Consider the following 21,711-nt stretch of genomic DNA (forward strand, 5'->3'; position numbering starts at 1 on the left):
TGTGTTAGGATCGCATGTTTTTCCCAGTAAGAAGAGCACGTTAGTACCTCACAGAGGTTCTTCGTAGTTTTTGAAAGGAGGAAGCCATTTGGGTGTTGTCTTCTGACCTTGCTGGGAGTGGAGCAGCATGGTGGTCGGTCCTGTGTCACCGGTAACGGTGGACAGTGAGCTCTCCCTTCTTGATGGGCCTTTGCCCTGAGTCCTCTGCCGCCAGCTTCCTCTTGGCCTGATTTGGGAGGGGCCTGTCTACGGCTCCCATGAGTTGTTGTGGTGGTGGCAGACCGGGAGCGTCCAGATGTGCTCCAGATACAGCTGAACCGGCACTCCTGCTCCCGCCCCTCTCAGGGGCTCCCAAAAGGCCGCAGGGCCGTGCTGTAAAGGAGCCTGAGCCTCGCCTGTGCCAGCGCTTCCCTGACCCTGAGTCAGTTCATTTTGGATCCAGCCAAGGGCCTTTACTTTCAAGTCCCTCTTAGGATCTTGCTGGAGCTGGGCTTCCTCGTAGTCGAGTCCCACAGCCTGGCCCCAGAGGGCGGCGGCCTCACCAGTTTGCAGATTTGCAGGTTTGGGGGCGGGGCAGCAGGCGAGAGATTAGGATTGAGCAGGAAGCCGCAGTGGGTCCCCCTGCCCTGCCCACCGCGGGCTCCCCGTTTGAAGGCCCTGTGTGGAAGCTTACTGACGCAGGCGTTAGCCCAGTGAGGTTATCAAGCCTGAGTGTGGTCGGAGTCACCCCAAGGGCTCGCTGCTGTTTCTGCCTCGTGGGCCTGGAGTGAAGTCAGCACTTTTCATTCCTAATGAGTTCTAGGCTGGCTCAGAGCATGCTCGGGTGGAACTGGAGTGTGCTGGGGTAGCAGAGTTACCTGGTTACCTGTGGCCTCTGGGCTGAGACAGCTAGTTGTGGGTGATAGCCCTCTGGCTAATTTTCTTTCACCTTGATGTTTTTTAAGAAGCAAAACCCTGGTTGTCCAGGTCTTGGTGAGCGGCCTCATGCTGCTGCTTCTCAGTCTCTCGTAAGTGCCCTGTGTGGTCTGAGGTTACAGCTCAGAGCCGAGCCAGACCGGAAATAAGATGGCTTGTTCTGGTCGTCATGGGTTTGGGTTGTAGGGTTTTTGTATGTGTGCAGTCGTATGCCACATAATGACATTTTGGTCAACAGTGGACCACACGTATGACGGTGGTTCCCTCAGATTAGTCCCATACAGCCTAGGTGTGTAGTAGGCTGTACCATTTAGGTTTGTGTTAGTACACTCTGGCGTTCACACAACGACACGTTTCTCACAACCTGTCCCTGTCACTAAGTGACACCTGACTGTGCTTAAGTTCTTTTCTCCTGAAAACACACATGTGATCTTTTTAGTGCTTGCCCGAGGAGCCCGCTGAGCGTTGCTTAGCAGCTTGGGTAGGGCTTGGTTTCCTGGCATCGAGTGCAGTCCACGACAGAAAGGAGCCGCCGTGGAAGGTGATGGCGTTATTACTCCACCATTTGAGAGCCTTCTGTAACTGGTGTTAATCTGTTCTAAAAATCAGCTGTGTGGAAATGCATTGCTTTAGTTAAAATTTTCATATGACAAAAAAAACGATGAAACCGTTGTGACCTGCTTCTCTGACACGTTCCATTTGAAGAGTCTGAAAAGGAATGGAAGGCTCTTCCCATAGAAGCACGTCATCAGAATTCTTCTGAGTTCATCAGGCTACTGGTTCACAGCATGTGGGGAGGCCGTGTAGCCGGGCCCCCCCACGCACTGGGTTAGGCGTTCTTGTATGGTGTTGTGACCTTCAGGTGTCTTTTTGGCTTATTTTTATTTGCATCTTCCTGTATGTATTGTCCCATATCCTAGCATTTTGTCCCATGAATTTGAAATCCATCTAAGTAGCATTTCTTCCTAATCTCTCCAGGCAGCTGCCATCAGAAGACCCAATGTCCGTCCTTTATCCCTCTTTAATAATTTTACTTTTTTGATATGTGTTGTATGTATACATACGGACACACTCTCTATCCCCATCGTCTAGTTGAATGACAGTTAATAGAATGTATACACAATATGTATTAATATGTATTACACTCCACCGTGTGTTCATATGTCTACACACAAGTATGAATAAAACTTGTGTTGAGCTGGAAAGGGTGGGAGTGGTACTTACCTAGATGCAGCTGACTGGGAAACAGCTGTTTCTGAGGTCCCAGAATGCAGGAACTGATGAGAAAAGCATTCTGCAGTAATACTTTCTGAAGTGAGGCCCCCGTTTGTGTCTAGTCCGGGGGAGAAGGAGGGCCTTCCCTGGCAGCCTCTGACCCGCAGTGTGTCAGGCCACCTCAGTGGAAAGCTTCACTCAGTTATTCTCCGCCCAACCTCGGAATCAGTAACCCTCCCCAGCTGCTGGTCATTGGATACGTTTTAGTGGCAGGATAGAAGTTAAGGATATCCTTTTAGGGAGTGGAGAGAAAGAAGAAAATTGGAAATACACTGGCTGGCTCATCCCGTTCCCTGCCAATTCTCTCTGTTGCCCTTTTGAAAGTGTCAGCTCTCCTGGCCTCATCCTGCCTCCATGGGTGAGTGGCCTCACCCGTGGGATGTGGCTCTTGGAAACTTGCTGACTCAGGTGTGGATGTGAATCCCAGAGCTGCGTTCTTTCCCCAGGTGACGATAACGGGAAGAAGGCCAACAACCCCAACCACTGCAGCTGCATCATAGACCAGATCTTCACAGGCGGACTGCAGTCAGACGTCACCTGCCAGGTCTGCCAGTAAGTGCAGGGCCTTCCGAGGGATGCAGGGGGTGCTTCTGCAACACGGGGAGCCATCTGGGCCATGCCAGCCAGGCCACCGTGTGGGACCCCCGGCCCACCAGTGAGACTCACTTCACTCCGGCACTGCTTAGTGAACATCGGGGCGCGTTTCCAGTCAGTAAAACTGGTGCATTCTGAGAGGTTTGTGAAGGTTTCAAACTCTTGGAGCCGAACGTGTATTCAGCGCCACCCCAGTCCTGCCTTCTCGGTGGTATGCCAGTAGGTCGTGTGGCTCTTACAGAGGAGCAGCCAGCTGAGAAGCAGAAGTGCAGACAGCCACGCCAGAGGCATGTGTCGAGGTAAAATAGCTCCAATACAAAGGACAGGAGAAGTTAGCAGGTCACCCTGAATGCTGACGTCGGCTGGGGCAGGGTCCCCAACGGGGATGTGGCTTTTCATGTGGAGACCGTCCATATCCAGCATTGTGTGCTTTGAATCTTTCCCCCCACGTCTCAGCTTTCCTGGGGGTCGCTGACACCAGGACCCTAATAAAACAGCCCCAGAAGGACTGGACCACACGTGGCAGATACTTGGTATACATGCTCCAAACCGTGTCAGTTTTAATTATTTTATGGTTTCCTTTTCCATTTTCTTCACGGTAGTGTCCCTAATTCTTTACAAGTGGAGGCTCTGTCCTTGGAGCTCCGTGCTCCCTCTCCAGAAGGAGCACGATCGGCTGGTGAGGCCTCGACCCTCCCACGCGGTGTCTGTGCACCCCCACGTTTTCGTTCGCGTTCAGTTTTTATAAACCCTGGCCATGATCCACGAAAATTACTTCAGAACATGTGATGGATTGCCGCTTGCAGTTTGTGTAGGATAGACTAGATATTGGAAAATGGTCAGTTTTGCCTGTGTTAAAAATGCACCGTTCTGTTCCATAGCATACGTCATCATGGGCTGGCCCTCTGAGCGGGGTTTAGACTCGTAGTTTCAGTGGCCTTTGTGGGCCCTGGGGTGCGCGACTCCGTCAGCAGGAGGTCGTCTCGGTTCACATCCTGTTGCGCATGTGTAGTGGATTTCCTAGTGTGAGAGTTTCTTGTGGCGTATTTTGAATAGAGCTCTGGGAGGGAATTGGCTGTGCTAAGTAGAACATGAGATGCAGCTGTGCGGCCTGTGGGCTGGGCCTGGTTGGTGCCTGCTCTCCGTGTGACGTGTGTTTGGAGGTCTAAGTTACTACCAAGGCCGGCAGTGCCCGGTTCCCAGGGAGAAATTCTGCAGTTCACACATGCGGCCAAGAGAGATCCATGGATGCAGCACCTCTGGACATGGAGCCCAGGAATTTATATTTTCCCAAAGATCCCACAGTGACTGATGAGCTGCTGGTTTGCAAACCATTGCTTTAGGAGCAGCCTTTGCCTGAAGTGGTTTACATGCTCCCTTCCCAGGCCCCCTTAGGAGCCCAGGACACATTTGTGTGAGCACTCTGCTTTTTCTGACTTTCGATGTCGTTTGCATAAAAGGGCGGAGTTGAGATTCGCTCCACCCAGTGGGACTTCTGAAGCTGTGTGTGGATGTCAGTTCTCATGGGCTTTCATCTCCCTTTGCTTCTAGTGGCGTCTCCACCACAATAGATCCCTTCTGGGACATCAGTTTAGATCTGCCTGGCTCTTCCACCCCCTTCTGGCCCCTGAGCCCAGGGAGCGAGGGTAGCGTGGTGAACGGGGAAAGCCACGTCTCAGGAACCACCACTCTCACGGACTGCCTGCGAAGGTGAGAAGCCTGTCTTGCGCTGTGTAGGGAAAGTAAGGGCTTCCTGGCCAGTGTCGTCTCCTTGCCTCGAGGCTGTCAGAGTCAAGTCCTGGTAAGTTCAGGGCCGCCCAGGGCCGCTGTAGGATTTTCTTTCACGTGTCCGGTAGAAAACAGAGAAGATATGTCACCCTGCCGATGGCTGTTGTTGGTGCCCAGTGGCTCCTACTAGTTTGTCACATTTTTGCAGGATGGCTAGCTTTTTCTATCCACCCAGCTTTGTGTTTTAGAATGTCTGTATTACAGCTATTGTCCCCCCCCCATGTAAATTAACAGAGCCACCGAGCAGCAGGCGAAGCTCCCTCCCCTTTTGTGATAGTAACCTACCCCAGCGCCTGCACTGGACGAGCTGGCCTCACGCTGTGGCAGCATCCACTTCTGCCGGTGATGCAGACCTGGAGTGCTGCCCACACAGTCCAGGCTCCGCCTGTCCACTTACACGTTGTTGATTGAGATGAGCGATAAGATTTAGGGTGCTGTAAAACGCGTTTAAATAGCGGTGACGTACAATTGTGGGGAAACCAGAACCCCTTCCAAAACTTTAATTGAGTTTGGAGTTTCATAGCTTTTATTTTCTTTTAATTGCATCAATTAAGGGTCACTGTAGACGAGTCCTTGTTGGGTGGAAGTGTTCCTTATGAAGACAGACAAGCTTCCAGGTTGTTACCTTCCTGTGTCGTCAGCAGGCCCAGAGGTGCATGTTTAGAATTTTAAAATGCATCAGCTTTGTTACACTGATATGTCTAGATAGAAATGGAGTATGAAATTTTTAATTTGGAAAATATGGAAATGAGAAATCAAAAGCAAAAAAAAAAGCGTTTTTCAAGCGAGTCTATAACTAAACTAAATTTAGTTGTAAATTTCAATAAAATTGAAGCTTTCCCCACGAAGCAGGATCCAAACTAGGTCCCCCTGTTACATTTGGTGCTGGTCTCAGAGTCCCTTTCAGATCCGCAGGCTTCAGCTGCCATCTCTTCTCTCCGTGCCCCTTCTCTGTTGAAAAGAAGATGGTTTATCCTCAGACTGTCCCACATCTGGGTTTTGCTGGTGCATTGTGGGCTGGGTCTTGAGGTTGCAGTGAGCGGCTCAGATGCCACGCTCCGTCCTGCCACCTCCACGAGACCCAGCCGTTCTATCCACGCTCCGGCTCCAGGCACCTCATGGGCAGACAGGCTCAGCTTCGGGTGGCGGCATCATCTCACCCTCGTGGGGTGACAGAATTTCCAAAGGATAAATGAGCATTTCCAGATCCAATTGTGAAAAGGTTGAATTTTATATTTGTTTTTCAGCTTTAAACTTTAAAAATTTGGCATGAACTATATTGAAACATCTGTTTTAGGGATTTTTATCTTTAGTAGCTACCACCTGTGCCAGAAATGCTTGCTGTCTCAGCATAGCTGAGTCTGTCTCATCATCACTAGAAAATTACCATTTCTGCAAACATCTCCTTTTTTTAATTGAACTTTTTATATTGAGATGGTTGTAGTTTCCCATGCACTTGTAAGAAATAATACAGAGCAATCCCGTGTACTCTTTTCCAGTGGTAACATCTTGTAAAATTGTGGTTCAGTATCACAGCCAGGATATTGACATGGATGCAGCCAAGATGCAGGGCATTTCGTCACTGCAGGATCCCTTACAGCCACACCTCCTGCCCTCCCACCACGACTGCCTCCTTAGTCCCTGGCAGTCACGAATCTGTTGTCCCTTTCTGTAAATTCCACATTTCAAGAATGTAACGTAAATGTAGTCATACATCCTGTAACCCTTCAGGATTGGCTTTTTTCACTCGTCATCATTTTCTGCAGATTCACCAGGTTGTGTGTATCAGGAGTTGGTTCCTTTATATTGCTGACTAGTATTCCATGGTAAAGATGTACCACAGATTGTTTAACCATTCACCATGGAAGGACATCTAGGTTATGTACAGTTTCTGTGTGAACACAAGTTTTCATTTTTCTGGGACAAATTTGATTTCTGGATCTTATGGTAGTTGGAAAATTATTACTATTTCACCAGACTTCGTTAAAAAAAAGTTTAAGATATTTTTTAAAGTGATAGAGGGGAGAAAGGAAGAAATAGTTTGTTGTCATCGTCATAAAATTGTAAACGTCCCTAACTTGATGTTTTTAGTAGGGAAATCGGTTAATTGAAACCACTGAAAGTGATAACTCTTCTCTCTGACCTCTCCCATCTTCTTTTCCTAAAAATACATTTTTTAAAATGCATTGTAGATTTACCAGGCCAGAGCACTTAGGCAGCAGCGCCAAGATCAAGTGTAGCGGCTGCCATAGCTACCAGGAGTCCACCAAACAGCTCACCATGAAGAAACTGCCCATCGTGGCCTGTTTCCACCTCAAGGTGGGTCTCCAGGGAGCAGCCTCCGGGGGCAGACTCAGCTGTTTGTCCAAGTGCAGCTTGGAGCCCGCTGGGGGATGTGGAGTACGTTATAACGCAGAGACCCAGTGAGGAGCCCTGAAGGAAGCAGCGGGTGACGAGCTGTGGCTCTGTTCCCAGTTCCGGAGCCGGGAGAGGCTTGTGGAGAAGAAAAGTGATTGCTCCATCGGGAAACCAGGGCGTGAGCCCCTCCACTGGGCGCGGGGGTGCTAAGGGGCTGCTGCTGCTCCTGCCCGATTCTTCCGGCCGCCTCCCAAGGGTTTGCTTGAAAGCAAACTAAGGCCCTTGGCACTGGGGTCTCCTCAGGGGCCGGATGGCAGGTAGCTTAGGCTTCACGGCCACGTGCCACCTCTGTTTCATATTCTTCTTTGTTTTATGATTTTTTTAAAAAAAACAATTCCTAGCTTGCCGGCTGGCTTTGGTGGCCCCTGATCTGGTCAGAGGAATGTCTTGTCTGGTGACAGGAGTGGTATATTCGCTTTTGCTCCCAGAGGCTGTGGGTGTTCGTTCTGCTTTCTCTCACCTTGCGCTTTGCAGGGTTTGTGGTGAGATTACTTTTTTGTACACCTGGTGTTTATCACTTTGAACCATCACTTCATTTCAAGCCTTGACTCGAACCCCATAGACTAGATTTCTCTGGGTTGGTACTGTGTTACTGAGTCTGTAAGCTCTAGACGTGGTCAGAAGGCAGTTCAGAAAGTCGATGGAAAGCCCACGTTTGGGAGTACACAGAGAACTGCCATCAGAGGAAGCCCCTCACAGCTCCGTTCCTCTCCCCTCCCACTTCTCCCCCATTTCTGTAGCGATTCGAACACTCGGCCAAACTGAGGCGGAAGATTACCACATACGTGTCCTTTCCCCTGGAGCTGGACATGACCCCCTTCATGGCGTCCAGGTACGAGAGGGTTTGTGGGGGTGTGGCTCTGGGTCAGGGCACAGGTCCCTGGGGAGGCGATTGTAGACATCGATACAACCGCCCCTGCTCAAACCGAATTATCGCCTGATCTTAAAGGTCACCCTCCAGAGATTGGGTTGGTGGTTACTAGAGGGGAAGGGAGAGGGGAGGAGGGCGAAAGGGGTGACAGGGCTCGTGTTTACAGTGACGAATGGTAATGCGTCTTTGCGTGGTGAACGTGATATAGTCTACGCAGAAATGGAAATGCATGTTGTACACTTGAAATTTGTATAATGTTATAAACCAATGTTACTGCAATAAGAAAATGATTTTGCTGAAAGCATAAATTTGATGACCTAATTTTCAGAAAAGCAGATTAGAAAAATAGTATGATCAACCAAGGTACCACATCAATAAAGCATCGTTCATTATTGTAAAAAAGAAAGTTACCCTCCTGAAAACCGCGGCACTGACACCTCAGACACGTGGTAGTTTGCAAGGGCCACTGTAACAAATTGCCACAAACGTGGGGGCACGTAAGCAACAAGGTGCTGGCAGGGCTGAAGGAAGATCCCGCCCTTGCCAGAGCTGGGGCCACGTTGATCTGGACCTTCTCTGGCTCCGTGTCTCACACAGGTGTGCTTTCAGCAGTTCACTTCACCACCCTGAGCCTCTGTTTCCTCACCTTAATGCGGGGCAGTCTCTCCTAAAAAGGAGAGTTGTGGGCAGAACTGGAAGGCCTGTATAGGATGTACCCAGCATGGTGTCTGGCATAGTGGGCCCCCAGCAGTATTGGTGTCATCATTCAAGCCAGGCCTCCCTTTGGTTCATTGTTTTAAGTGATGCTGAGTTTTGCTGTCGTTGGTTACAGCAAAGAGAGCAGGATGAATGGACAGTACCAGCAGCCCATGGATAGTCTCAACAACGATAACAAGTAAGTGGTCCCTTCTGGGTGTACCCTGAGTGTCCCTGCAGGTGAGCAGAGAGGCCCTCCCAGCGTTTCTTGGGGAGGCAACCTGATTCATAAGTGGTGGTGGCAGACCTCTCGTTCCTTTTGGCCACTGGCCTGCTTCCTCTCTCGCTGTCTGTTGTCCTGTGTTGAAACACCTGAGCCCTCTGTTAGGAAAGGGCTCTTCACGCCCGCGTCATAAACACCCCCTCCTGTCGCCGGGCCGGACCCCTCTCCCACAGCCCTGTGTGTGAGGGAGGCTCAGTCTGGCTGCTGCCGTCCAAGAGAGAAAGCTCAGCATCTGAAATCTGGGCTTCTTGGCCTCTGCCTCTGCTGGCATTGCAATAAAGCCTCTGTTTTTCCTTCACCGTGCTTTTTACTGTTGCTGTGGTAGAAAGAATGAGAGAGCATGGTTACGGTATCTCCTCTACACGTGGCTCCAGCGGCTCCAGCAGAGCAGCTCGAGGGCTGAGTGGGGCCGGTGGGCGCTCACTCTCCTCTGCACGTTGGCCTTGCTTCCTGCCTGGGCTGTTCCCTTGGGGGCCAATGGGCCGCCCCTCACCATACAGGCTTCTGACTGCTTAGGCTGTCTGGTTTCCGACGGTCGTGAAGCTGACTGCTCCGTCTCCCCGCTCCTTCGTCCCCTGCCAGGTACTCCTTGTTTGCCGTTGTTAACCACCAGGGGACCCTGGAGAGCGGCCACTACACCAGCTTCATCAGGCAGCACAAGGACCAGTGGTTCAAGTGTGACGATGCCATCATCACCAAGGCCAGCATCGAGGATGTGCTGGACAGTGAGGGGTACGTCTGGGGGTGGCAGCTCGCTTCCCCATGTGTGCATCGGAATCCAAAGCCACATCTGTTTTTAGTACTGTAGAAGGATGTTCCCCTTTGGTTGCTGAAGTCAGGAGGCTTGTTCTGGACAGGACGCCAGCCGTGATCAGTCCCTGGATAGGAGAGAATATACCTGACTAGGGCACCCTTGATTAATGCCTTAACACAGCAAACATGGGCAATCATTTATTGTGGCCGTGGCGTGAGCTGGCATGTCACTTCCCTGGTGGCCCCTCTCTGCTTTGGCCATGTCGTTTCCTGGCACGTTGTCATCCACCTTGAGCTTCACTAAGTCCTTAGTCTTGAGCCTGTCAGTAGGAGTCCTAGCCCCAGAGATGAGCTGCCGTGAACTCTGCGAGGCTCCTGGACTTGGTGTCCCAAGCAGTGGGGCAGGCCCCGTGGGAGATTGCGTGTAGAGCAGTTTGTGTTTGAGAGGACGGCCCTGTGACAGGGAGGAGGCCAGAGCAGAGGTGGGTTTGGACCGGAACCCACTGCAGGATTCTCACCAAAACAGCCCCAACATGAAGGCAGCAGCAGGCCTGGACAGGAGAGGCCAGTTCCAGAGCTGTGTGGGAGGCAGGACTGGTGGGGCTCGTGACTGTTGTAGCTGGGCAGAAGGACAGGCCTGGGGGCTCGGGCGTCAGGTGGGGCACTCCTGCTCCTTGGCTAAGGACCCTCCTCCTTGGGGACTAAGAGCCAAAACCCACCGAGCCAAGGCATCAGCCTGCTGGCACGTGCTGGTGCAGGTGCTCCTGCTGGGAGGGTTGGAGGCAAGCAGCTTTGTGTTTTCACGTCCTCAGGTACCTGCTGTTCTACCACAAACAGTTCCTGGAGTACGAGTAACCGCGTCCGCAGCCGCTCAGCAAAGGAAGGCGATGAGTTGGCCCGCCTCTCAAGATGATCCCCCACTCCCTGACAGGACACTGCCACCCGCACAGAAGCGCCCCAGGAGTGTCAGGGCCGTGGCAGCCTGTCCAGAGACGGCCACAGTGGGTGCCCAGGACCGGGTGGTCGACTGGACAAGCACTGCGGCTGGGGGAGGCTCCAGGAACCTCACGACCTGAAGGCTGTGCTCTGTGCGGGTCGGGGCAGAGGAGATGAGTCATGGTGTCTCTCCTGTGCTCCTCAAGAGAGCGTGTGGGTGCCCTCCGCACAGGGCAGCCTTGTCCTGGTGCTTCCGCACGGCAGTGTGGAGCTGAAAAGGCGCCAGCCCATCCTAGAATTATGGATGCATTAGAGCAGTAGAGACAGAGATGCTGTGCAAGGACCAAGGGCTTTGCAAGTGTCTTTCTCTGTGTGAGTCTGCGTATGAAATCTACGTAGTGTGGAACTCTTAGCCTCCGTTTTATCAGCAGACATCAGGAACCCCCAGCGCCTGTGAACGGAAGGGGCTCACTGGGGTTCGAGTCGCGTTGTTCTGCGGATGACGTAGCGTCAGACTGCATGTGGAAGCGCCAGCCAGGTGTCCTCTGTTGGATTTCTAAAAATAGGCATTTTCTTATTCCCTCTTCTTCATCTTTTTCCATAGTGGTGAATTTCATAAATGTAATGATAGTGATGTGAATGAATTCTTGAGTTTATACTGAAATTTAGATAGTTTTCCCTTTATTCTCGAGAGTGAACTTGCTTTTGAATTGGTGCTGGTTTTGTTGCTTTCCGTCCCCCTCCCGTCTGGAAGCATCTGTGTCCTGGTCGAAGCTGGCAGGTGCAGCAGAGGAGGATGGGGCTGCAGCTCACAACTGCTCTATCACAGTAGTCTTCGAAGTAAATGAAGTGTTTTTCAGTGGTTTCGTTGTTTCCTTGTATTTTTTTCCTGGCCTCCTGTCCCGCTGGCTGTCCCGTTGCTGCTTGTTGGCCGGCTTGAGGCTGAGTGGCTTCCAGCGGAGCCACGCTTCATTGTGGAGCCTCTGCCCCACGTCCAGTATCGTTGCAATTGTAGCAGGAAAAGATGACTCTGTGATGGAGCTTTGGGAAGAGCTGAGTGAGGAGATGAACAGTTTGTTCCTTGTAAGATATCTCGCCTGCATGTATCTACTTAAACCCAAACTTAGATTGTCCATTTCTGAGAAATTACAACCCGGAGCCGTGGGGGAGGCGGTGTTGCTTTCCTATAGTTTGTGAACAAGCTGTGCTTGTCCTGGGAGCCAAGTCTGCGTCTGAGCTGTGGAGCATTTGTTCCTGGAGAGGAAGAGAGTCAGCTGTTTAAGGGTCAGCAAGCTTTTTTCGTGAAGAGCCAGATAGTAAATACTTTAGGCTTTGTGGGCCGTATGGTTTCTGTCCTAGGTAATACGTAAACAAATGAGTGTGGCTGTGTTCTAATAAAGCTTTGTGTATGGATGCTGCAATTTGAATTTCATGGGACTTTTCACATCCTGATATGTATTTTTTTCTCTATTTAAAAATGTGTGACCTATTCTTAGGTGACAGGACATAGAAAAACAGTCAGTGGACCAGATCTGGCTCATTAGATAGTTAAGTTAGGAGTTGAGTAGTTACTGCACAGCCTGGAAAATGCTAGAATATGGGAATCAGCAATCATATACTGCAGAATCATCATATACGGCAAAATCCTTAGTGATACAATTTTTTAAGCACTTGCACAGTTCATTCTCAGTTGTATTTCTGCATTTAAGGAGCGTAAGTTTTAAAGCATGTTTTCAAATAGCATTATCAGAGAAATATGGGTGGGTGCGAGATTTCCAGAAATGTCCCCATTTGCCCAAGGGATGTGTGTGCGTGTGTGACTGTGCTGTGCTGAGTTCCTTTGGGGAGGTGCTGTCTTGTAATAAGGAACAAATCCAAGGGAAAGCAGAAGGGACTGAAGCAGGTCTGCAGAGCTCTGAGCCCGCAGATCTCCTCTGGTTTGCCATCTCGCTTTGCTGCAGGGCCTGGGTGCAAAGTGGGGGCAAAGCAGATGGATTGGCCGTGGGGTTTCCTGGCAGATTCCCTGTGGCCTGCCAGCCCTGCTTCCCCACGTGTGTCTCCTCCCCTGCACCCCTTCCTGTCTCCTTTCGGGTTCAGGGGCTCAGCTGCTCTGAGCACAGGAGGACTGGGGAGAGACAGTGAGGCCGTGTTTATGTTTTATAGACATTAAACTTTTGTATCCAAATTAGTTCTCTTTATTCCCTTTGGCATTGGCATTCTAAGCACTTACCCCCCTCTCTGCTACTGAGAAGTTCTCCTGCGGCCGGCGCACTGCTTCAGGAGCCGCTGGTGCTGCACTGCCGGCCAGAGGGCCTGCCGTCGACGCGCTCGTCTGAATTCATCTTCTTGGGAACAAAATATTACATGATGGGTTTGGGAATTTCTTTCCTTTTAGCTCCCAATCTGACTGTTAAATTCAGGAAAATGGTTTTCTTGTTTCCTAATAACTACCCCTGTGTCGGTTTTCCAATCATGGCCAAGTACGTCTGACCACTAAGGAATCGTTGGTGACCCCCTCCACTCCCAGCGGTGTGTTTAAAATGTCCTGTGTTCCTGAGATGACGGCTGTCGTTTCAGCGCTTCGCACTGGAACAGTGGACTCTCCCTCTGGTGTCTGAAGTGAGTTCCGAGCAGTGTAAAGTGCCGGGAGAGTGGGGCCGGGGAGGTGGAGTGGCCAGGCCTCCCCTCCAGGCTGGGCGCCGGAGCAGCCCACGCCGCGTCCACCTGTGCTGTTGTAGTCCGGCTTGGTGTGTGTGCTTTCATTACGTAAAATTGCTCTTCTCTGACAGTTAAAGCGACTGTTTCCTTGCTATAGCCTTGAAAACAAAAATTGTTAGGAGAGGACTCCACTGATCATGCTGTGGACTTTATTACCAAGACGTTTACACCTCCTTTCTCCCTGTCGTTTGGAGCAACTGTTTGACTCTACCTTCCACCCCAATGGCTTGTAGTCGTTCCTATGTCATAATAAAGCTACCTTTTATTCTGAAAATCGGCCAGCCGTCCCCTTACTGATGCCAGCGGCCAAACGGGGGGCAGGGGATGCGAGGCCCTCCTTGTCTGTGGACGCCCGCAGGGCAGACCCTGCTGAGATGAGAACCCACCGAGTCCAGTGCTGGAGCCGCGGGCCCAGCTTGTGCCAGCTCTGGGCGTTGGGAAGTCCGTGCAGCCTGCCTGGTCTCGTTTCTGTGAGTGGCCCACTGCTTCTTTGACCTTTTCCTCCTCCTCTGGGCAGGATGGTGGCATAGCCAAGATCCAGGAGAGCCGTGGGCCTTCAGACTCTGGTGTGCGCACCCGAGGGTCTTCTCCACGTGCAGGAGTCCTTGCCCCAGCTGGATTACGAGACCTGGGATGTGGTGTGGGGATCTGCAGGTGTAGCAAGCTCCCCATGTGATGAGAAAATAGCGTGTATAAATAAATAAGCAAAGACGAGGTATGCGCTGAGTGCTGCCCTTGACTCTGGTCACAGGGCTGTTGTCGATGCCTGTGGCATCTCCTGCCCCTCCCTGTCCACCTCCGCTGTCCTGGGAACTGCAGCTGGTTGTAACCTGGCTGACCCGCACCCTCCTTCCTGAGGTGTCCTTGTTTGGATGCCTTTGTGACAAGTTCCTTTCCTTCCCTTATGTGGAAGACCCATTGGCGTCAGAGAATCCCACTGGGTTCCAGGCTTAGACTGCCTGTCCCTGTTGTGTGGCAGTCTCTTCAAATTAAATAGAACCACTGTTGTGCCCCCCGGGGAAACTCCTGCCTCGAGGTCTAAGACTGTCAAACCAGCAAAGCCTGAGTTTTCCAGGACAGGAATAAGAAAAGTGTGCGATTGGGTTATTCAATGTGATACTGAAGAGTGCCGATCCCACTGCCCCTCGGACTCGCACCTGCTGCTGGGATGGGGGCGCTCTGGTTAAAGCGGAAGCCATCCTGGAAAACAGCCCAATCCCTTCACCAGAACCGAGTCTCCAGTGAGCCCTGCTGCTTCCAGGTGGGGAGTGAGGTGACGGGAGCAGTTAGTTCCACAGACACAAGCCTGTTGCTGTATATCCTTTGCTGTGACTTGGGTTCCCTGATGAAGCAGTGCTGTGTGGAATGTGATGGTGGATGGTGGTGCTGACGGGCAGGGCAGGCAAATCCACGTCCAGAATGTGAGTTTATTCCAGTGAAGACAAATCTCTGCCCCTTCCGTAATGGAAGAGGCCCAGTGTAGTCAGCCTGCTGCCAGGTGGCTGGCTGGTCCTCCTGGGAAATGCTGTTCCAGGAATGCATGCTGGGATCTGTTGTTGGTGCTGAGGCACGCAGCAGGAGGTAGCCTTGTTCAGGGTGAGTCTGTGGCATTGAGCCTATGCTAGCCTCCATCCCTGTCTAGATGGCCACTGACTTCATGGGTCCCCTGAGCAGGTATGGTGGCTGGGGAAAGAAGCTGACTGCATTCACAAGGCATGCCATTCTGTCCCTCTGATCGTTAAGAGCATCCTCTGTAAGGATTCTCTGGTGGGCACACATGGATACAGATATCTTCACAGTCTGTGCCCACTTTGAGAGGTCTGTCCCCACCCAGATCTTGTCACTAATCTTTCAGTCCTGTTCCAAGTCCTCAACCCTCCAGCGAAGCTGTTAGCTGCTCCCCGTGAACCAACGTGGATCGGTGCTTTGGCCCTTTCTCATCTGGACGAGGCAGACAACCAGATGGGCCAGTCGAAGTCCACTCTCGGGGCGGATTTTCCTCCATCGCTGTTCTTCAGAATCATCCCCAGTCGTCTGGCCACAGGGAACACGGGAGGAGGCCTTGCACCACGTGTCTGTTGAAAGAGTCTGTCATCTGCTCATGCAGTTGACTGTGCCCTCTGGACACTCCCGAGCTCAGTCTCTACATGCCATGTCCACTAGATGATAGGTGGCTGCTGCGCGCACTCAGCCTTAGGGCTGAGCGGGTCACACAGTTCCTTTGGTTGTGCATGCTGCCCCGGAATTAGGTGTTCGGTCTTTGCTAAATCTGAGAAGCGAGCAGAAGCTATTTCTAAAAGGGAGAATAAATATCTGCAGAAGAGAACATTGATTTGATCTGTTCTGAAATCCTGGAGGTCTCTGCTGTTGCTCCCCAGCTGGTCCTTGCTGGAGTTTCCCGTAAAGCATCCTTATTTGCCATGGACACTTGGAGTATCTTCGGATCTTCTGGATCAAGAGATCTGAGTGCTACTGCAGCACAGACAACAGTCTGAACTTACTCAGTTCCCGTTTGAAACTGGGAGCCATATGGTGCCACCAGATGACGGGTCGGATTAACACTCAACTGTGGTACGTGCTGCCTCCAAAACCCAGCAGGGCCTGCCGGGTGCTGGGCCGCCTTCCGCATGGTGAGAGGTGCCGGGTGCAGCAGCTGGTCTTCCGCCTTGAACAGGGCAGCTGGATATGCTTCAGACCACTGAATACCCAGAAACTTCCTTGAGTTGAGGGCCCCTGAGTTTGGAGGAGTTTGTTTCTTATGCTTTGGTTCACTTGTCATTAAAGCAGCTATAGAATTTGCTGCTTCCTTCTTATCAGATCCAATGACAAAATGTCATCCATAGAGTGGGCCAGAGTGATATTTTATGGAATGTCAAGATGGTCAGTATGTCTGTAGACTGTGATAGCAGAAAGCAGAATTAATGCAGCCCTGAGACTATATGGTGAAGGTATGCTGTTGGCCCTGCTGGGTAAAAGCAGACTGCTTTGGTGGTCCTTCCAAATTGGTATGGGGAACAAGGCATTGCCAGGTCAGTGGATGCGGACCTCATGCCGGGGGCTGTGTTGATTTGCTCCAGTGAAGGTACTGAGCCTGCCAGCAGCTGCAATGGACGGCCCTGGTTAGGTTAGAGCCTCGCGGGCGTCCTCTGAGATCTGTCAGACTGCGCAGGCCCACAGTGCGTTAAGTGGGGATGCGGTAGCGCCTGTCACTGTGGCTGCTTTCAGTCTTTGATGGGAGGGTTCGTCTTTGGATCACGGTAGAGGGGCCGGCGCAGGAGTGAGGAAGGGAGCCGGGCCTCTGAGGACCAGGGCAAGTGTGCCTGGCTGGTGGTGGGCCCTGGAGCGTGGTAGGAGCTGAGAGGGAGAGGAAGGCAGGGCCAGACCAGGGGGTCCAAGGCCCTTGTAAGAGGCGAGACTTTATAGTGTGTCAAGAAACTGCTGGAAGGTTTTGGTCAAGAGACATGATCTAATTGCTTTTGAAAAGATCGATCTGGTTTCGGCTGCCACTGAGGAAGCAGAAAGCCAGAGAGGGCACCAGTCCTTCCCTGGCAGTGAAAAGCCGGACAATCTGCAGAATCATCTCTTCTCTAAGGAGGGCAGTGCTTCCAAGGAGAGAACCCCTGTGGGCGAGCGCAGGGAAGAAGGCAGAGCCGCCAAGCTGCTCGGCAGGCTGTAAAGAATGGCCAAGGGCTGCATGTGCCTCAGCACCAGAGCGGGGAATTCGTGGGGACTGCAGACGAGGGGAGCTGACATCCACTTGCAGATTCTTCTCCACAGACTTCCACTGCACCCTCATGAAAAGAAAGACCGGGCACAGAGTGGCAGACCAGAGAGCCGCCCGCAGTGGACAGGCCTGGGCACGCAGGTGGTGCACAGATGGCGCACAGACCTTTCTTCCCTAACAAAAGCCTTGTCTGGATACAAGTGAAAATCTATTGAGGGTGGTAGGAAGGGAAAGGAAATACCCTCCACTGCGGTTAGCGGGCAGGAAACTGTCCCCAGCCTGACCAAGGAGACGGCTCCTACTCCTGGGGGAGGGGAGGGCCACTGGAAAAGCCTCATTCCCTCACCAGGGAACACAGGGCCTGCCTGAGCCTGAGTCAGAACAGGACGACAGACAGCGCCCCCAGGGCAGCAAGCACCAAGTACACCACCGACCGATGGAGGGGAGAAGTGAAAGGCCCTGGCTGAGACCATGGCCGCGGGGAGCTGCACTGCTGAGGGCGGAGCATAAACCCAGCCCCGACCTGAGCATGTGGTGACAGCAGGGTATTTGAAGCCAGTGAGGCCCTGAGAGTGACCCCAGCAACCAGAAAACCCAGCCCAGCCCAACTCAGGACTCGGCTGACTGAATCCCTCACACTAAAGGCCGGGCCAGGGAGAAGGCGAGTCCATTTCCGGGCACAAATACTGCTTACTTCAGTCTGACTCCTGCCCCCACAAGTCTGGCCTTCAGTAAAAAAACCCTGTGGGGCCCCATCAGTGGAGCCGGATGCGAGGATGAGCTGGGTGCCAAAACCATCAGGCAGGAAATTTTAAATAATTCCGATGAAGGTGTTGAAGGCTGTCATGGAAAATGGGGCACGCTTGCATGAATAGATGGGAGCTTCAGCAGAGGGGTGGACACTCTAAGAAGAGTCACGGGGAAGTGGCAGGAGAAAAAACCCAAGGGGAGAGAGTAGGATGCCTCTGACAGGCCCGCCAGTGAACTCAGCACAGCCGCAGAAAGAAGCGTGAACGTTGAAGGCCAGTATAAACCACCGCAACTGAGCACAAAGAAAAAAGAGAAAGGGAAAAAAATCCCTAAAAGAATAGGGCACCTGAGTTGTGGGACAATATCAAACACTTTGAAGAGATAATGGCCAATAATTTTTTTAATAATGAAAAACATCAAGCTACAGATCCAAAAATCTTGGAGAATCCCAAGCAGGATAAATAACAGAACACACCTAACCACAGCAAAAAGCTCCTCGACATGTCCTACTCAAACTGCTAAAAAGTGAGATAAAGAGAAAAATTTGCAGGCACACGTTGCAGAGAAACAAAGATAGGAATCGCGGCAGATGTCTCGTCGGAAACCGTGCAAGCCAGAGACAATGGAGTGACGTCTTCACTGTGCTGAAGAGAGGAAGCCGGCACCCGGAAGCCTGTCCCCGGAAAAAATGCCTCTCAGAAGTGGAAGCGAAATGGAGGCTTCCCAAACACACACACGCACAGAGCTCATTACCTGCAGACGGCACTGTGAGGGACGTTCAAGAAAGTGCTGCAGACAGAAGGAGTGCGATATGAGATGGAGAATGGGGTCTACACACAAAAAGTGATTTCCAGAAATGAAGGTCAATTAAAAGATGCTGTTTTCCTTATTTTTAATCCCTGTAAAAGATACTGAATTTCTAAAGCAAAAATAGCAGCAATGTCTTGCAAGTTTATAGAGTGTGTTGGAGTAAAATACATACGAGAGCAGAACAAAAGATGGGGCGGATTGGCGTGCGCTGTTGTGAGGTTATTATACTACATGTGGAGTGATATTATTTGAGGCTTGATTGTGATTAAGTAAAGATGTGTATTGTAAACAACTATTGAAAAAAATTTAGAGGCTGGCCTGGTGGCGCAGTGGTTAAGTTCGCGCACTCTGCTTCAGTGGCTCAGGGTTCGCCGGTTCGGATCCCAGGTGTGGACCTAGCACCGCTGGTCAAGCCATGCTGTGGCAGGCGTCCCACATATAAAGTAGAGGAGGATGGGCATGGATGTTAGCTCAGGGCTAATCTTCCTCAAAAAAGAAAAATTTAAAGAGGCATGAATAGAAAGATCAGTGTTCAGAGAAACCAAGTAGAGTGGTGGTTACCAGGGGCTGGGCATCGGGACAACGGGATAGGTTGGTCAAAGGCACAGACTTCCAGGTGTAAGATTAACAAGGAGGGTCTAAGGTACAGTGTGGTGACTAGCTAACAACACCAGCTCATGTCCCTGAAAGTTGCTAAGAGAATAGATCGTAAATGTCCTCACTATGAAGAGGGGATGAAATGCTGATTGCGGGCTGCGATGGAGGTGTTCGCTAAGCTAGGTGGTAAGCGTTTTGCAATATATAAGTGTGTCTAATCAACACGTGGTACACCTTAAACTTACACAATGTTATATGTCAATTATATCTCAATAAAGCTGAAAAGAAAAAAGCTCAGTGTTGCCATGAAGTAGGGTGGGGCTGGCAAGCCATGGCCCGAGGTCCGAATCCAGCCCCTGCCTGTTTGTATCCGTGGGTTCCTCAGCACCCGCTCCCCGTTGTTTGTTTCTCGTGTGGCTGCAGGGGTGCTGCTGGGCGGAGCTGAGCAGTTGCCGAGGACCTGCCCCAGAGACTGTGCTCCACATAGCCCAAGATGCTTACTATCTGATCCCTTTCAGAAAAGCTTCTTGAGCCCTAGGCTAGGGGACAAGGGGGCCATAGGGAAGCCAGTGGAGGCTGGTGCAGTCACCCAGGTGAGAAGTGACGGGAGCCCAGCTTCAAGAGGTTGTGACAAGTGGTGGGAATCAATATATTTTGGAGCTGGAACCAACAGAACACAGACCATGGGTAAAGGGACAGTATTTAGACTTTCAGATTTTCTTTCTAGCAAGGGATCTCTGTCTTAAAAACACAAAAACCAAGAGCTTATACAAAATGTCAATTGAAAAACTGACAAAAGCAAGGTTTTTGTTAGATGGAAGTCGGAGTTGGGCACTCAGCTGCCTGTGTTTTCAGCAACCCTAACTACGCCCCCACCCCCCCCAGACCAGAAACATCCCCGGAGCCCCAGCCAGGTGAGCAGAATCTGAAAACTGTAGAAGGAACGGGACCTGTGCAGCTTTCAGACAAGCCTTAACACTCCAAGCGGCATCTGTGTAGCTCCCAAATGTGCTGCTACGTCTCCGACATCCAGCTACTGTCTACACCAGTGACAGGGTTTTAGCGTCAAGCCTGTAATAAGCCCCTTGCGTTAGGCACAGTGGTAGGAAAACTGGTGGCCACGGTGTTGCCGTTTGCCACGTTGGGCCGACTGTACAACGGGTCAGACACGTGTCAACAGGTACTCTAGAAGCTCACTTGCCTGCGGACAGAGATGAAGCAGGTGGACTTCGGGAGGGACTGTGTTCTGGGCTGAATCATGTCCCCCAAAATTCATGCGTTCAAGTCCTAACCCCTTGCACCTCGGAATGTGACCGTATCTGGAGGTAGAGTCTTTACAGAGGTGATCGAGTTAGATGAGGTCATGAGGTGGCCCCAATCCAATATGACCGGAGTCCTTATGAAAGGAACAATTGGACGCAGACACGCAGGGAGAAGCCCCAGGCTGGGGAGAGAGGCCTGGCACAGACACCTCCTTCCCGGCCCTCGGGGGGGGGGGAGTCAAGTCCTTGCATTTGGACGTCTCTCAACTGTCCCACGTCACTGTCGGCGTGAGAACCGCCCAGGGTGGTGCCTTGTGCGGCAGCCCTAGGAAGCTCCCACAGCCTGTCAGCCTGCGGAGGGTGGAAAGACAGAGCTCCGCTGTCCTGTCTACACCTCCCAAAGTGCGTCCCCTGAGCTTGTGGTGCAAACAGGTGTGCAAGGTAATTCTGAGTGGTGAAGGATGAGTAGTTTTAATTTGCATAATCGTGTATTTATCTTACAGTGTAAATGCTTCTAAGAATAGGCATTTTTAAGGTTTAAATGCTACTAAAATATAGGTTTCAATGCTAATAAAAATAGAAATATAAAATATAGGTAGCATCTAAAATTTGTGAATACTTACATATTATTGCTTAGTGTTATCACGCAGAACCCATAAAATTTAGCATGAGGTTTAAGTAAGTGTGGAAGAAAAGGTGAGTTAATGTAAAGAAAAATATTAAGCAACTAACAGTGCAGGTTGGTGGCTAGAGCCGGTGAAGGTGGGCGCGGGGGAGAGCACGCCCGCTGTGGTCCAGGGAGCAGCCTCAGGCTTGCAGAGCAGCGAGGCGCTCTGGGTTCAGCTTGCCTGCCCCTTCCTGTCCACCCCACACCCCAATGCATACACACATGTGCGCACTTACACACACGCATATGTGCATGCACATGTGCACACATACAGCCTCAGCACACACATGCGTGCGTGTACATACACGCAAGTGCATGCACTCTCTGTGCCTCATGCCCTCCCTAAGGAGGCAAGATGGGAATTTGTTTCCTGGAAGAAATGTAGGCAGCCCAGCCCTGGTTCTGGTGTTGGCCACAAATGCTTTCTGCAGGCCAGTCTTCATCTTTCTCCTCTTCCTCCGCTTTCCCTCGTCAAAGAAAGCAAGCAGCAGAGCCCGTGTGCACCCACTGCTCCCCACTGACGGGTCCACGAGCTCTCGGGGCCTGGCGCGGCAGTCCACACGCGGGTCCTCGGCCGGCAGCTGCCGCTGCGTGTGCTGACACCATGAGCCGGGGCAGGCCGGTGAGAGGGGCAGGCCGGTGAGAGGGGCCGTC

The 21,711-nt window shown here is 51.6% G+C and overlaps 1 protein-coding gene across 3 annotated transcripts in view; it reads left to right on the plus strand.

Annotated features, from left to right (window-relative positions):
- USP22 (ubiquitin specific peptidase 22) overlaps positions 1-13,521 on the plus strand; it is a 37,827-nt gene extending 24,306 nt beyond the window's left edge. For 2 of the 3 annotated variants that reach the window (XM_046677826.1, XM_046677829.1), the window contains exons 7-13: positions 2,637-2,742; positions 4,336-4,494; positions 6,765-6,891; positions 7,731-7,822; positions 8,694-8,756; positions 9,423-9,572; positions 10,406-13,521. In XM_046677826.1, the coding sequence (XP_046533782.1) occupies positions 2,637-2,742; positions 4,336-4,494; positions 6,765-6,891; positions 7,731-7,822; positions 8,694-8,756; positions 9,423-9,572; positions 10,406-10,448 (740 nt within the window). In that variant the 3' untranslated portion in view covers positions 10,449-13,521. The remainder of the gene's footprint in view (positions 1-2,636; positions 2,743-4,335; positions 4,495-6,764; positions 6,892-7,730; positions 7,823-8,693; positions 8,757-9,422; positions 9,573-10,405) is intronic. The other variant, XM_046677828.1, reaches the window with a different exon arrangement.
- Positions 13,522-21,711: the final 8,190 nt, after the last annotated feature.

The sequence above is a fragment of the Equus quagga genome, chromosome 11 (genome assembly GCF_021613505.1).
Source record: "Equus quagga isolate Etosha38 chromosome 11, UCLA_HA_Equagga_1.0, whole genome shotgun sequence".
Taxonomy (NCBI): domain Eukaryota; kingdom Metazoa; phylum Chordata; class Mammalia; order Perissodactyla; family Equidae; genus Equus; species Equus quagga.